This window comes from Mobula birostris, chromosome 6 (genome assembly GCF_030028105.1).
Source record: "Mobula birostris isolate sMobBir1 chromosome 6, sMobBir1.hap1, whole genome shotgun sequence".
Lineage (NCBI taxonomy): Eukaryota > Metazoa > Chordata > Chondrichthyes > Myliobatiformes > Myliobatidae > Mobula > Mobula birostris.
The window spans coordinates 9,623,640-9,639,934 of record NC_092375.1 but is presented as its reverse complement, the minus strand read 5'-3'; the positions used below and the strand labels follow the sequence as shown (position 1 = coordinate 9,639,934).

Genomic DNA, 16,295 nt, shown 5'->3' with positions numbered 1-16,295 from the left:
TGATGCTGCCTGATCTCCTGAGTTTCTTCAACATTCTCTGTGTGTTGCTCTGTACTCTGCATCTGCAGAATCTCTTGTGTCTATCTATTTAATTATTTATTTAGAAGGCACTGCCCCCAGCAACCACCTATTTCACCCTGGCCTAATCACAGGACAATTTACAATGGCCAATTCGTCTACTAACCTGCACATCTTTGGACTGTGGGAGGAAACCAGAGTACCCGGAGGAAACCCATGCATTCACGGAGAGGAATGTACAAACTCCTTACAAGTATCACCTGTGTAGGGTAACATAATTAGTGGAAATGTACTTAATTCACAACAACTGACATTGACTTGGGCCTTCACTTTAAGAGGTTGGTCTGACACAATGACGTATTTTACATAGGGAGATTTTAGTGTGTTTTTGTCTTCAGGTTTTGAAATTTAATAGATGTGTTATTATGATTTTCTTAAGCCTCATGTTGCTTGATTGAGGAAAACCTACCCGAAATTGAACAAACTCTGGGTCCTCCTGAGCTGTAATAGCATCGTGCTAACCCCTACGCTACTGTGGCACCCATGATTTAATGCAAGCTACCCCATGCCCTGTGTGTGCATTGCAGGTACCAACTTGGTGCCCTACAAAATGGGTACTGCTCTTGATAAATATACGTTGCCTTTCACTGTATCACGAGTCTGATATGCTGCAATTCTGCAAAGAGTTGCACAACCAGCTCCTCCCTGTACTTCCTGCACATTTGAGGAACCGGATGATTCATCCCTGGAGGTTCTTTAAAAAAGCAGAAACAATATTGGCATTAGTATTAGTGATACTAGCAACACAAAGGAGACACCTGTTCTTCATAGTCATAAACTCCAGGCAGAAAATGCTGAACATGTTCAGCAGGGTAGGCCACGTCTCTGGGAAGAGAAACAGAGTCAATATTTCGGCCCCAGGACTCCTTGTTCTCAGTCTCCTGCTCATGCTTGTAAATGCCAAAGTCTATGAGAGATGTGAGCTGGCAAGAACCTTAAAGAAGTTTGGTATGGATGGATATGACAGATATAGCCTGGCTAACTGTGAGTATCACTGTATCAGCAGCAGGTAAAACATCTGAGTTCTCTCTTGTACGATATTGATTTCAAAGTTTTTTCTTATAACATAAAAATAAATTGTTTGGCTCATCAAATTTATGCCAGCTTGCCATTGTGCCATCTCCCAATATTTCAGCAACAGATACAAGATGCTGGAGGAACTCAGCAGGTCAGGCACTTTATTCCACTCTGTAGATGCTGCCTGACCTGCTGAGTTCCTCCAGCATTTTGTCTGCATTGCCCAAGATTTCCAGCATCTGCAGAATCTCTTGTGTTTATGATAATTATTAAGGAATTTTATTCTTCTAACTGCAGGGGTTTGCATGGCTTTCTATGAAAGCCGCTTCAACACAACAGCAATTAATCATAACAGGTGGCATGGAAAAGTTGTGTCAACGGACTACGGCATTTTTCAAATCAACAGCAAATGGTGGTGTAATGATAGTGTAACTAAAGGTGCTAAAAACCTCTGCAACATTCCATGTTCTAGTAAGTATTGGATACAGGTGATGGGATGTTATTTTGAAGTTGTATAAGACGTTGGTGAAGCTTAATTTGGAGTATTGTGTGCAATTTTGGTCACCTACCTACAGGAAAGATGTAAATAAGGTTGAAAGAGTACAGAAAAATATACAAGGGGGACCTGAGTTATAAAGAAAGATTAAATAGGTTAAGACTTTATTCCTTGGAATGTAGAAGATTGAGAGGATACTTGATCGAGGTATACGAAAGTATGAGGGCTATAGACAGGGTAAACGCAAGCAGGGCTTTTTCCACCGAGGTTGGGTGGGACTTCAACCAAAGGTCATGGCTAAGTGTGAAAGGTGAAAAGTTTAAGGGGAACGCAAGGAGTAATTTCTTCACTCAGAGGGTGGTGGGAGTGCGGAATGAGCTGCCAGCACGAATGGTGAATGCGAGCTCAATTTCAACGTTTAAGCGAAGTTCGATTAGGTACATGGATGGGAGGGGTAGGGAAGGCTATGGTCCCGGTGCAGGTCGATGGGAGTAGGTAGCTCAAAAGGTTTTGGCATGGACTATATAGGCCAAAGGGCCTGTTTCTATGCTGTACTTTCCTATGACTCTATGACTCTAAGTAAATCAATGCAATGTTCTAATTATGACATCCGTCTCTCTGCAGAACATTTCCATTCTTGCTGCATGTAGCTGACACTACATTAGGTCATTACTGATTGGGGTTCAATTCCTTACCCATAACTACTTGGAAACCTATGATCACTCTTCCGAAAAAATGTTCTCCATGGGGCAGTACGGTAGCGTGGCAGTTAGTGTAATGTTATTACAGTGCCAGGGACCTGAATTCAATTTCTGTCACTGTCTGTATGTCTGTACATTCTCTCTGGGACTGTACAGGTTTCCTCCAGCTGCTCCAGGTACCTACCACATTTCAAAGACATTAATGTTAGGGTTAGAACGTTTAGGGCATGCTATGTAGATGCCCGAAGCAGGGCAACACTTGTAGGCTGCCCCCAGCAAATCCACAGACTACGTTGGTCATTGGAGCAATCGATGCATTCACTGCATGTTTTGATGTACATGTGATAAGTAAAGCTAAGCTAATCTTTATTGTCTGGATTAGAGAGTGATAACTATATGGAGAAGTTAGCCAGATTTCTCCATTTGTGGGAGACTGATGAGGACCTGACAGAAGTTTATAAAATGAATTAGTACAGATAGAGTCTTTTTCACAGGGTAGAAATGGCAAATACAAGAGGACATAGCTTTAACATGAAAGGTGTTAAGAAAATGAATGAGACAAGTTTTTTCACACAGAGTGTTTCCTCCAGAATGCCAAAAATCCTGCCATTAACCCTGTATTCTACCTTCAAATTTGACCTTCCAGAGTGAATCACTTCAAACGTTTCTTGGTTGAACTCCATCTGCAATTTCTCAGTCCAGCACAGCATCTTGTCAATGTCCTGTCATAAGCTGTGACAATCTTCTACACTTTCCACTGCAGCACCGACCTTTGTGTCATTTGCAATCTTACTAACCCCCCCCTCACTTGTTCGTACTGCTTCACTAATCATCTCCACTTCCTTCTCTCGTGTTTTGGAGCATTCTCGCTTCTCACTTCCCTCTACGAGTCATTCTTTTCTACTTCAACAGATTGGTTCCTAATCCCATTGCCAATTTAGTTTAAATTATTCAGAGTCAGATTCATTTATCACATGTACGTCGAAACATAGAGCGAATTGTGTCATCTGTTTTAACAACCAACATACCCAAGGATGGGCTGGGATCAGCCCGCAATTATCTGGCCCCATCAAAGCGTGCCCACAATGCTCAGCAAGAGTGTTAGTGACCTGGAGAAGTTAGCCAGATCTCCATTTGCAGGAGACTAAGAAGTACACATCAAAACAGAGCACACCAAGCAACAAAACAGTAGCAAAACAAGCTCTTTTTCTCCCTTCCTCCCACCCACCTACCCATGCGTATATATAGTCCTCAAACCATGGGAGATATTGTCTTCTTTAGCAGTTTTCTAGGCTCATAGATACTGGGCCTCAACTTCTCCAGCAGAATTCTAGAGATTCACAGAATCAGGGCTTAACTTCTGGACTTGTGGTCCACCTAAGTGTTTCTATCTGGACCTCAGATTGACCTTTGTCTTCAATCTTCAGTGTTGACCCAGGACTCACCGTAAGACATAGGAATAGAATTAGGCCATTCGGCCCATAGTGTCTGCTCCGACATTCTATCATGGCTAATTTATTATCCCTCTCAATATCATTCTCCCTATGACATTTGATTCCTTTATTAATAAGAACCTCCACTTTAAACATACAGTTCTCAATCACTCAGCCTCCACAACCATATGCAGCAATGAATTCCATAAACTCACCACCCTCTAGCTAAAGAAATCCCTCCTCATTTCTTTACAAATGGAATGACCTTCTATTCTGAAGCTGTGTCCTCTGGTCGTAGACTCCCCCACTTAAGGAAATAGCCTCTCCACGTCAATCTATCCAAGTCTTGCAATAGTCAATAGGTTTCAAATAGATCCCTCCGCATTCTTCTAAATTCTGGTGTGTATGGGCCCAAAGCTATCAAATGCTCCTCATGCATTAACCTTTTCATTCCTGGGATCAATCTCATGAACTTCCTCTGGGCCCTCTCTGAATGAAGACCCCGGTTGAAGGGCTAAACTCTTTTGCAGTGGGGACATTACTCGAATCCTGATGGCTTGCAAGTCTTCCTATTTGAAGAAAGTGCCCCCTGCCCCAGTGTTTCTAAAGTACTCCAACAATCAGGAGCTCTTCCTCTGTCTCTGCGCTCCCCCCCGCCACCATGTCTCAAACCAGACATCCATCTTCCTATTTTGACTCTGTTAGCACAAAAAACTGGGAGCATTTAAGAAATAAAATCATTATTTTCAAATTCTGATTTCCTAACTTCCTCTCTTGTTCATGAAACTCAGACTGTAGAGATACAGCACACATCTTAAGTCATTCTTGCCTATGTGTGACCCAACTTGTGGCTGAATCCACTTTCTCCACATCCTCTCTGCACCTGTTCTTATTTTTATTTAATCTTATTTGGAGATTTGGCACGGAAAAGGGCCATTCGACCCAACGAGCCGCATCATCTCGCAATCGACCTATTTAACCCTAGTCAAAGTCACAGGACCATTTACAATGACCAGTCAACCTACTAACTGGTAAGTCTTTGGAATGTGGTAGGAAACTGGAGCACCTGGAGAAAACCCAAACCCAAGCATTCATATGTATAAACTCCTTGTAGATGGCACCGGAAATAGAAACATAGAAACATAGAAAATAGGTGCAGGAGTAGGCCATTCGGCCCTTCGAACCTGCACCGCCATTCATTATGATCATGGCTGATCATCCAACTCAGAACCCCGCCCCAGCCTTCCCTCCATACCCCCTGACCCCCGTAGCCACAAGGGCCATATCTAACTCCCTCTTAAATATAGCCAATGAACTGGCCTCAACTGTTTCCTGTGGCAGAGAATTCCACAGATTCACCACTCTCTGTGTGAAGAAGTTTTTCCTAATCTCGGTCCTAAAAGGCTTCCCCTCTATCCTCAAACTGTGGCCCCTCGTTCTGGACTTCCCCAACATCAGGAATAATCTTCCTGCATCTAGCCTGTCCAATCCCTTTAGGATCTTATACGCTTCAATCAGATCCCCCCTCAATCTTCTAAATTCCAACGAGTACAAGCCCAGTTCATCCAGTCTTTCTTCATATGAAAGTCCTGCCATCCCAGGAATCAATCTGGTGAACCTTCTTTGTACTCCCTCTATGGCAAGGATGTCTTTCCTCAGATTAGGGGACCAAAACTGCACACAATACTCCAGGTGTGGTCTCACCAAGGCCCTGTACAACTGCAGTAGTATCTCCCTGCTCCTACTCGAATCCTCTCGCTATAAATGCCAGCATACCATTCGCTTTTTTCACCGCCTGCTGTACCTGAATGCCCACTTTCAATGACTGGTGTGTAATGACACCCAGGTCTCATTGCACCTCCCCTTTTCCCAATCGGCCACCATTCAGATAATAATCTGTTTTCCTATTTTTGCCACCAAAGTGAATAACTTCACATTTATCCACATTAAATTGCATCTGCCATGAACTTGCCCACTCACCCAACCTATCCAAGTCACCCTGCATCCTCTTAGCATCCTCCTCACAGCTAACACTGCCACCCAGCTTCGTGTCATCTGCAAACTTGGAGATGCTGCATTTAATTCCCTCATCCAAGTCATTAATATATATTGTAAACAACTGGGGTCCCAGCACTGAGCCTTGCGGTACCCCACTAGTCACCGCCTGCCATTCTGAAAAGGTCCCGTTTATTCCCACTCTTTGCTTCTGTCTGCTAACCAATTCTCCACCCACACCAATACCTTACCCCCAATACCGTGTGCTTTAAGTTTGCACACTAATCTCCTGTGTGGGACCTTGTCAAAAGCCTTTTGAAAATCCAAATATACCACATCCACTGGTTCTCCCCTATCCACTCTACTAGTTACATCCTCAAAAAATTCTATGAGATTCATCAGACATGATTTTCCTTTCACAAATCCATGCTGACTTTGTCTGAACATTTCACCACTTTCCAAATGTGCTGTTATCACATCCTTGATAACTGACTCCAACAGCTTCCCCACCACCGACGTTAGGCTAACCGGTCTATAATTCCCCGGTTTCTCTCTCCCTCCTTTTTTAAAAAGTGGAGTTACATTAGCCACCCTCCAATCCTCAGGAACTAGTCCAGAATCTAACGAGTTTTGAAAAATTATCACTAATGCATCCACTATTTCTTGGGCTACTTCCTTAAGCACTCTAGGATGCAGACCATCTGGTCCTGGGGATTTATCTGCCTTCAATCCCTTCAATTTACCTAACACCACTTCCCTACTAACATGTATTTCGCTCAGTTCCTCCATCTCACTGGACCCTCTGTCCCCTACTATTTCTGAAAGATTATTTATGTCCTCCTTAGTGAAGACAGAACCAAAGTAATTATTCAATTGGTCTGCCATGTCCTTGCTCCCCATAATCAATTCACCCGTTTCTGTCTGTAGGGGACCGACATTTGTCTTTACCAGTCTTTTCCTTTTTACATATCTATAAAAGCTTTTACAGTCTGTTTTTATGTTCCCTGCCAGTTTTCTCTCATAATCTTTTTTCCCCTTTCTAATTAAGCCCTTTGTCCTCCTCTGCTGAATTCTGAATTTTTCCCAGTTCTCAGGTGAGCCACTTTCTCTGGCTAATTTGTATGAATTAATGAATTCTGAAATCCATCACCCCAAGTTGTAATCACACTGCGCTAACTGCTACAGATATAATAGTACAGGATAAACAAGCAAAGACTGCTCACTTACTAGATGGAGCCTTTCCAAACATAAATAACATACAAAAATCAGTAAGTGAAAAATACCAGAAATATGATGAATTCAAAAAGGAAATTTAAAGACTATGGAACATGAACAGGGTATACATTATCCCAATAGTAGGATCTACAACTAGCATCATATCCAAGCCACTGCATAATGGTATTAAACAATTAGGTGTACACATCAATATCTATATAAATCTTCAGAAAGCTATAATACTAAACACCACTAGAATAGTCCGAAAGTTCTTAGCAAATGACAAACCAACGTGCTTGGTTATGCCCATACCTCAGGTTTTACCAGCTTGAGCTGAGAAAAAACAAATAGTGATAATGTTGATAACTTATTAATAAAGCACTTTTCAGACAGACGATAGAGTTCAAAGTGCCTTTACAATGGGATAAAGTGCAAACATGAAAATAAAATAAAAATAAACATGAAAATAAAAGACAAAAAGATGTTTGTTGAAAACAAGGTTTTGAGTTAGTGTTTAAGGGTATCATCTGAGTCTGCATCCCATATAGATTTAGATATTGATGCATATCACTGCACTTCCAAGTAAACATGACAAATAAAGCTAATCTTTTCATTTCATTGATGGTTACAGGACTCTTGAATGACTACCTGGACGATGACTGCCGATGTGCAAAGCATATTGTGAAAGGCAGCAAAGGAATGGGAGCCTGGTATGTTAAATCTTCCTCTGTGTTTGTTTTAGTTCTGCAGTAACTGGGAACTTACTGGTATGAAGTTGAAGGAAATGGGAACCTAGTTCCAGTTCTTCTGGATAGGGTTTGACCCAGAGCTCTGCTGTTGTCCGTGTGGAGTCTGCACATTCTCATTGTGACTGCATGTTTTCCCATATCCAGGAGAGGATGTGCTGATACTGGAGAGGGTTCAAAGGAGGTTCATGAAACTGATTCCAGGATTGAACAGCTTGTCATATGAAGAGCGTTTGATGACTCTGTGCCTGTACTCACTGAAATTCAGAAGAATGAGGGGTGACCTAATTGAAAATGATTGAATATTGAAAGGCCTGGATAGAGTGGATGTGGAATGGATATTTTCAATAGTGGGGAGTCTAAGACCAGAATCAGAATCAGGTTTATTATTACCGGCATGTGTCGTGAAATTTGTTAACTTAGCAGTAGTGGTTCAATGCAATACATAATATAAAAGAAGAAGAAAAAAAATAATAAATTAATAAGTAAATCATTTTACAGTATATGTATATTGAATAAATTAAAATTGTGCCAAAAAACAGAAATAATTGCATATTGAAAAAGTGAGTTAGTGTTCATGGGTTCAATGTCCATTTAGGAAATGGATGGCAGAGGGGAAAAAGTTTTTCCTGAATCGCTGAGTGTGTGCCTTCAGGCTTCTGTACCTCCTACCTGATGGTAACAGTGAGAAAAGGGCATGCTCTGGGCACTGGAGGTCCTTAGTAATGGACGCTGCCTTTCTGAGACACCGCTCCTTGAAGATGTCCTAGTACGTTAGTACCCAAGATGGAGCCAACTAAATTCACAACCCTTTGCAGCTTCTTTCGGGCCTGTGCAGTAGCCCCTCCATACCAGACAGTGATGCAGCCTGTCAGAATGCTGTCCACGGTACGTCTATAGACGTTTTTGAGTGTATTTGTTGACATACCAAATCTCTTCAAACTCCTAATAAAGTATAGTCGCTGCCTCGCCTTCATTATAACTGCATCGATATGTTGGGACCAGGTTAGGTCCTCAGAGATCTTGACACCCAGGAACTTGAAACTGCTCACTCTCTCCACTTCTGATCCCTCTATGAGGATTGGTATGTGTTCCTTTGTCTTACCTTTCCTGAAGTCCAAAATCAGCTCTTTCATCTTACTGATGTTGAGTGCCAGGTTGTTGCTGTGACACCACTCCACCAGTTGGCATATCTCACTCCTGTACACCCTCTCGTCTCCATCTGGGATTCTACCAACAATGGTTGTATTATCAGCAAATTTATAGATGGTATTTGAGCTATGCCTCTCCACATAGTCATGGGTATAGAGAGAGTAGAACAGTGGGCTAAGCACACACCCCTGAGGTGCACCAGTGTTGATTGTCAGCGAGGAGGAGATATTATCACCAATCCACACAGATTGTCGTCTTCCAGTTAGTAAGTTGAGGATACAATTGCAGAGGGAGGGACAGAGGCCCAGATTCTGTAACTTCTCAATCAGGATTGTGGGAATGATGGTGTTAAATGCTGAGCTATAGTCAATGAACAGCATCCTGACATAGTTGTTTGTATTGTCCAGGTGGTCTAAGGCCATGTGAAGAGCCATTGAGATTGCATCTGCCATTGACCTATTGTGGCAATAGGTAAATTTCAATGGGTCCAGGTCCTTGCTGAGGCAGGAGTTCAGTCTAGTCATGACCAACCTCTCAAAGCATTTCATCACCAGAGGACACAACCTCAGAATAATTGGGTGTCCTTTTAGAGTGGAGATGAGGAGAAATTTCTTTAGCCAGAGTATGGTGAATCTGTGGAATTCATTGCCACAGGCGGGTATGGAGGCCAAGTCATTGGGTATATTTAAGACAGAGGTTGACAGATTCTTGATATGTCAGGGCATGAAAGGATATGGGAAGAGGTAGGAGATTGAGGCTCAGAGGGAAAATAGATCAATCACGAAGAATTGGCGGAGTGGACATCTTGGGCCAAATGCCGAATTCTGCTCGAATATCTTATGGTCTTACAGTGACTGATTTCCCCACACATCCCAAAGAGGGATTTACCACAGGAGTAAGTGAGTGGTTTGATGGGGATGAGAGAGGGAAGATTGAATTTAGAGTCAGTGCCCACATCCTCAAGAGGTGCCTCAAGAAAGTGGCATTCATCATTACGGTCTCTCGCCATCTGGGAAATGTCCTTTACTCATTACCACTATCCAGGAGGAGTACAGGAGTCTGCGTGTGACACAGCAGATCCATGCTGCAGCACCAGCCATCACCAGTCTGGGTTCAGTTGCTGCCGCTGATGAATTTGTGCATTCTTCACATGACTGTGTTGCTTTCCTCTAGGTGCTCTGGTTTCCTCCCACAGGCCAAAGATGTAGCTATTTGGGATTGGGTTAATGAGTTGTTAATTGGTGGGAGAAGCATGGCAACACTTGCAGGCTGCCCTCAGCACAATTCTTGGACTGTGTTGGTCGTTAATACAAACCAACATATTTTCCATCTTTTGATATACATATGTCAAATAAAGCTAATCTTCTTGAAGAATCTTCTTCTGGAGACCCACACTCAACAATTCTGTTATCAGATTTCATGAATCCAAGACCACTACTTGTTCATCTGTTCTTCTTCGCACTGTTTATTTAGATTCACAGAGTCATGGAAAGGTGCAGCACTGAAACAGGCCCTTCAGCCTATCTAGTCCATGCCAGACCATTTAAACCGCCTAGTCTGATCAACCTGCACCCAGACCACAGCTCTCCATACAAAATTGTGCGCAGTTTTGGTCCCCTAATCTGAGGAAAGACATTTTTGCCATATAAGGAGTACAAAGGAGGTTCACCAGATTGATTCCTGGGATGGCAGGACTTTCATATGAAGAAGGGCTGGATCGACTAGGCTTATACTCTCTGGAATTTAGAAGATTGAGGGGGGGATCTGATTGAAACGTATAAAATTCTAAAGGGATTGGACAGGCTAGATGCAGGAAGATTGTTCCCAATGTTGGGGAAGTCTAGAACAAGGGGTCACAGTTTGAAGATAAAGGGGAAGCCTTTTAGGACCAAGATGAGGAAAAACTTCTTCACACAGAGAGCAGTGAATCTGTGGAATTCTCTGCCACAGGAAACAGTTGAGGCCAGTTCATTGGCTATATTTAAGAGGGAGTTAGATAAGGCCCTTGTGGCTAAAGGGATCAGGGGGTATGGAGAGAAGGCAGGTATAGGGTTCTGAATTGGATGATCAGCCATGATCGTCCTGAATGGCGGTGCAGGCTCGAAGGACCAAATGGCCTACTCTTGCACCTATTTTCTATGTTTCTATGTTCCTACACCCCTACTATTCACATACCAATCCAAATTTCTTTTAAGCGTCGAAATTGAGATCACATTTATTTTGCAACACTTAGTAACTTTATGTCTTTGCTTTGTACTGTTGTCGCAAAACAACATATTGCAGCTCTATAAAATTCTTGTTTGGCTGCATCTGACTACTGTATACAGTCAGATCACCCCATCATCTGACGGAAGTTGAGGCTTCGGAGTGGGTGCAGATGAGGTTCACCGGGATGCTGCCCGGCTTAGAGGCCACGTGCTCTAATGAAAAGTTGGACAAGCTTGGGTTGTTTATCCCGGAGCGGCGGAGGCTGAAGGGAGATCGGATACAGATTATAAGATTATGAGAGCCATTGATAGAGCAGACAGTATTTTTCCCCAGGGTTGAAATGCCCAAACTGGAGGGCATACATTTAAAATGAGAGAGGGTTATTTCAGAGCAAACGTGAGGGGCAAGCAGTTTCTAAATCAAGAGAGTAGTAGGTGTCTGGTGCCTGGGGTGGTGGTGGAAGCAGATAGATAAGGAACCTTTAAGAGATGTTTAGATAGGCACATGAATGTGAAGAAAATGGAAGGATATGGACATTGTGTAGGTAGAAGAGATTAGCTTAGTTGGCAGTTTATAACCTTTAGTTGGTTCAGGCCCAACATTGTGAGCCGAGAGGCCTGACCCTATGTGGTACTGGACTCACCAGAGTCCCCTGATCTGGGCCTGTCTTTCAAGTTTTCCCCAGGTGTAGCCCATCTTCTATATATCCTTCCTCTCCCAGGGATGAGGACTTCGGAGTATCTGTTAGTGTTTCTGTAGCTCTGGGTTTTAATAGGATTGGGTTGCTAGTCTCATGCCCAACCTTTCTCCTTTCACAGCCTGGCTTGGGATCGTCCAGGGCGGAGATGGGGCTAATATAAGACATAAAAGGACTTGATAGGCCTATCTCTGTGCTGTTTAATTCTATGGCTGATGAGGGGTCTTGGACTGAAATGTCGACTCTTTATTCCAAAGGTGATGCCTAACGTGCTGAGCGTCTCAAAGTTCGAAAAAATGTATTATCAAAGTACTGTACATAAATGTCATCATATGCAACCCCGAGATTCATTTTGCTGCGGCCATCCTCAATTAATTCATAATAGAATAATAACTATAACAGAATCAATGGAAGATCACACCAATTTGGGGTTTCGACAGTGTGCAAAAGACAAATTGTGCAAATATGAAAAGAAAGAATAATAACAATAATAATAAATAAACCAGTAATAAGTGTCAAGAACATGTAATGAAGGGTCCTTGAAAATGAGTCTAGAGGTTGTGGGAATATTTCAATGGCAGGTGAAGTTGAGTGAAGTTTTATCCGTTGGTTCAAGAGCCTGATGGTTGAGGGGTAATAGCTGTTCCTGAATCTAGTTTTGTGAGTCCTGAGGCTCCTGTACCTTCTTCCTGATGGCAGCAGCGAGAAGAGAGCGTGACCTGGGTGGTGAGGGTTCTTGATGATGGATGCTGCTTTCCTGCAACAATGTTCTATGTAGATGTGCTCAGTGGTGGGGGCTTTAACTGTAATGGACTGGGCCATGTCTACTCCTCAGCCAGCATTTACCTGTCCACTACATATGTAGTGTTTTGTGTCTGTTGTTCAAGATTTCTGGCATCTGCAGAATCTCTTGTATTTATAACTTTATGACTGTGACTATCTTACAGAATACGTTTAACATAGATCAGTCCAAATGACTTGATTTGTTTTCTTTCAATCCAATTTAAAGTCTGGTTCTAATCGATTGTAATCCACGACTTAATTCACAATTCAGAATAATGTGGTCTCCATGAGAACCAAACGGTTCATGTTTATTACACTCGTTTGTTTTATTTGTTCATTATGTGCTGTGTTGTATGATGTACATCTTCACCAATGTACCACCAGGGCTCAAGGACAGCTTCTGTCCCACTGTTATCAGAGTCCTGAATGGGCCTCTTGTACAATAGGGTGGACTCTAAAAGATTTTTAAAGCGTAGCTTTATTTGTCACATGTACAACAAACCATTGAAACGTACAGGGAGCAGTGTCACTTTCATCAAATCAAATTAACGATGATTGCACTGGGCTGTCCCTATGTGTCACTGGGCTTCTGGCATCTACCTCATTATCATCTTGCACTTGATCATTTCCCTGCACTGCACTCCTCCAAGTCATTCTGCATTGTTATTGTTTCACCTTACTCTAGCTCAATGCATTGTGTAATAGTTTGATGTGTATGAACAGTATGCAAGACAAGCTTTTCACTGCATCTCAGTAAATGTGACACTAATAAACCAATTATAGTGGGTTCGAACACTATAGTTAATGGTTGGTAGGGGGAGTGGTGTTGGAGGAGACTTGGAATTCAATATTGAGTCTTAGAGGAAGGAGAATGGATGATAGGTCTCAACTGCTGGAGAAAAGATTCAAATCATCTTCCTTCAGCAATCCAGAGTGCAATAGTTGATGAGATGGTCTTCAGATTTTGGTCTTTGACTCAATAGATTGTCTTCTTATTCTCTATGTGTTTCCCTTTTGGTTTGCAGGGTTGCCTGGAATAAATATTGCAAGGGACAAGACGTCAGCCGCTTTGTGCGTGGGTGTCATCTCTAAGCAAAGAGTGATTCTGCCTTCAAGCCCCACCAACTCTGTCTAGTCACAGCTCAAAGCTATGCTACTAGTTCACTTTGCATTATTTTGAATTGGCTTGCTTCCCAGGGAAAGGTGGGACAGACGAGGACGACTTCCCCCATCCAAGTAACCAGATGTGAGGGAAGAGCAGGCTTCTTAGCAGAAAGCTTGCTTCTCAGAGATGACATTTATATCAATGCTTCGGTCACGGTGAATAGAGTTACTGCCATTGTAGATGCCCAGCCATCCCAAATCCCTTCATCACTCATTACTCCCTCTTATCCTCCACTGTACACAAACGCAGAAAAGAAGTCAGCAGGTCAAGCAGCATCCATGGAGCGGAATAAGCAGTCGAAGGTTTGGACAAAGACTCTTGTTCAGGACGCCCAATTCAATCTCTCCTCTCTAATCTCTTTATAACTCAAGCTCTCAGGTCCCCATAACCTCCCTGAGGAATCTTTTCTGCACCCTCTCCAGCATTCTGACATCGTTCCTATAGATGGGCGATCAGAACATGTGCGAAGAGGTTAAGATGCTGGGGAGTGTTCCCGCATCCTTCCTGACTAGTTCAGCCACTCGCCGCTCTGTATGCGAATCTCTTGAGAAGTTCCCCTCCGTTCGGTCCGTAGTGAGAGCAGCAGCGATGGAGGGGGGAGGGACGATAACTTTTGGAGGTGGGAGAGCTGGCTTTGGTAGAGTGGAGAGGAGGGTCTGCTGCACTGTCTGTCATGCCCGAGGTACGTACATCAGTTTGTCTGTGCACATCTGAAGGCGGGGTGGAGCAAGGCAGTGCGACAGAGGCCAAGGGAGGAGGGGTGCAAGGGGAAGCAACGCACACAAAATGTTGGAGGAAGTCAGCAAGTCAGGCAGCATCGATGGAGGGAAGTAAACAGATGATGTTTTGAGCTGGGATCCTTCATCTGGAATAGGAATGAAGTGGGCAGGAGCCAGAATAAGAAGGTGGGGAGGGGGACACCTTCACTCTGACATTTGCAAAAGGCAGGATTTCCTGATGGCTACCTATTTCAATTTGATTTCTCATCCTCATTCTGACATGGATGTTCATGGTCTCCTCTACTCCACCATGAGGCAAATCTCCTGAACTTATTCTGGCTTCTTCCTGCTTCTTTTCCAGTCCTGATGAAGGGTCTCGGCCCAAAACATTGACTGTTTATTCCCCTCCATAGATGCTTCCTGACCTGCAGCATTTGGGTATGTCGCTCAAACTTTCCAGAATCTGCAGAATCCCTTGTCTTCAGGAAGTAAAAGTATTATTCCCACGACAGGGTCTAGACCGAAAATATCGACCTTTTCTCTATTTGACCTGCTGAGTTCCTCCAGAAGTTTGTTTAGTTTTAATTTAAGCTAATTTGATTTAGAGATGCCTGTGGATTAGGCCCTTCCGGCGTTTCAAGCCGCAGTGACCCAGCAACCCCCGAGATCCCCGATTTAGCCCGAACCTAATCATGGGACAATTTACAATGACCAGTTAACCTAACCTGAACATCTTTGGACTGTGGGAGGAAACCAGAGGACCTGGAAGAAAGCTCGTGCATTGCTCGAGGAGGATGTACACAGACTCCTTATGGTGGCTGCCATGATTGAACTGTGAACTCCAACCCTGGAGCGGTAATATTGATGCTGGGAACAAACTTGCCTCTGTCTACGCCTTCAATCTGCAAGTATCATATCCGAGCCATTATACTGCTATTGCTTGTCAAAAAGATCTAAAAAAAATAAAGAAAATAGATATTTAATACTGTCTTGTTCATTTTTCACAATTGCACTTCAAACATACAAGACCATGCTTGAAGTATCGTTTTGGTCACCCTGTATAGTAAAGGGGTCATTAAAGTGGAAAGAGTGCAGAAAAGATTTATGAGGATGTTGCCAGGAATCAAGAGCCTCGGTTACAGGAGGTAGTTGGGCAGGCTGTGACTTTATTCCCTTGGAGCGTAGAGACTCTGATGAATGACAGTATAGAGGTGTATAAAATCATGAGGGAGAAAGATAAAGTGAACAGGCACAATCACGTTCCAAGCCAAGTGGAACTAAAATCCAGGGGGCATGGTTTCAAGGTGATAGGGGAACGGTTTATAAAGGACCTGAGGGGCAACTCCTTCAAGCAGAGGGAACAAACTGCTGAAAAGAGTAGTTGAGGTGGGAAAAATAACAACTTCTAAAAGACATTTGGATAGATTCAAGATTTAATTTTATTTATCACATGTACATTGAAACATACAGAGAAATGCACAATTTGCATTAAGAACCAAAAATGTGGGCTAAGTGTTGCTACAGATTCCAGTGCCAAAACAATATGCCCACAATGCCTGGTAGAACACAGAGCACAACAAACAACAAAACAACAGCCCCATTTCTCCTTCTCACTCACACACATACCCAGTCCTCCAAACCCAGGAGAGGTCTCCAGCCTCCAGTGGAGTTGGACTCCCAGCATTGGGCTTTGATTTCCACAGCACACCCACAGATTCAAACACTCATCTCCAGCCGTCAAGAGTCCAGACTTCTGATGTAATCCTCATTCCTCGATACTCAGCTTTGACACATTACCAATATAATGTAGACGGATAGGAAAGGTTCAGAGACAAATATGACCTCAGTGGATGGAGGGGAGGAGATGCGTCTCCATCAAAGGAGGTGTGA

General features: G+C 43.1%; 1 protein-coding gene across 1 annotated transcript; it reads left to right on the top strand.

The window, feature by feature from the left end:
- The first annotated feature begins 789 nt into the window (after positions 1-789).
- On the top strand, positions 790-15,388 carry LOC140198810 (lysozyme C-like). Its single transcript, XM_072259869.1, has 4 exons — positions 790-1,062; positions 1,393-1,566; positions 7,567-7,645; positions 13,547-15,388. Exons 1-4 carry the CDS (start codon positions 870-872, stop codon positions 13,611-13,613), a joined length of 513 nt encoding a protein of 170 aa, XP_072115970.1. The 5' UTR covers positions 790-869; the 3' UTR covers positions 13,614-15,388.
- The last annotated feature ends 907 nt before the right edge of the window (positions 15,389-16,295 follow it).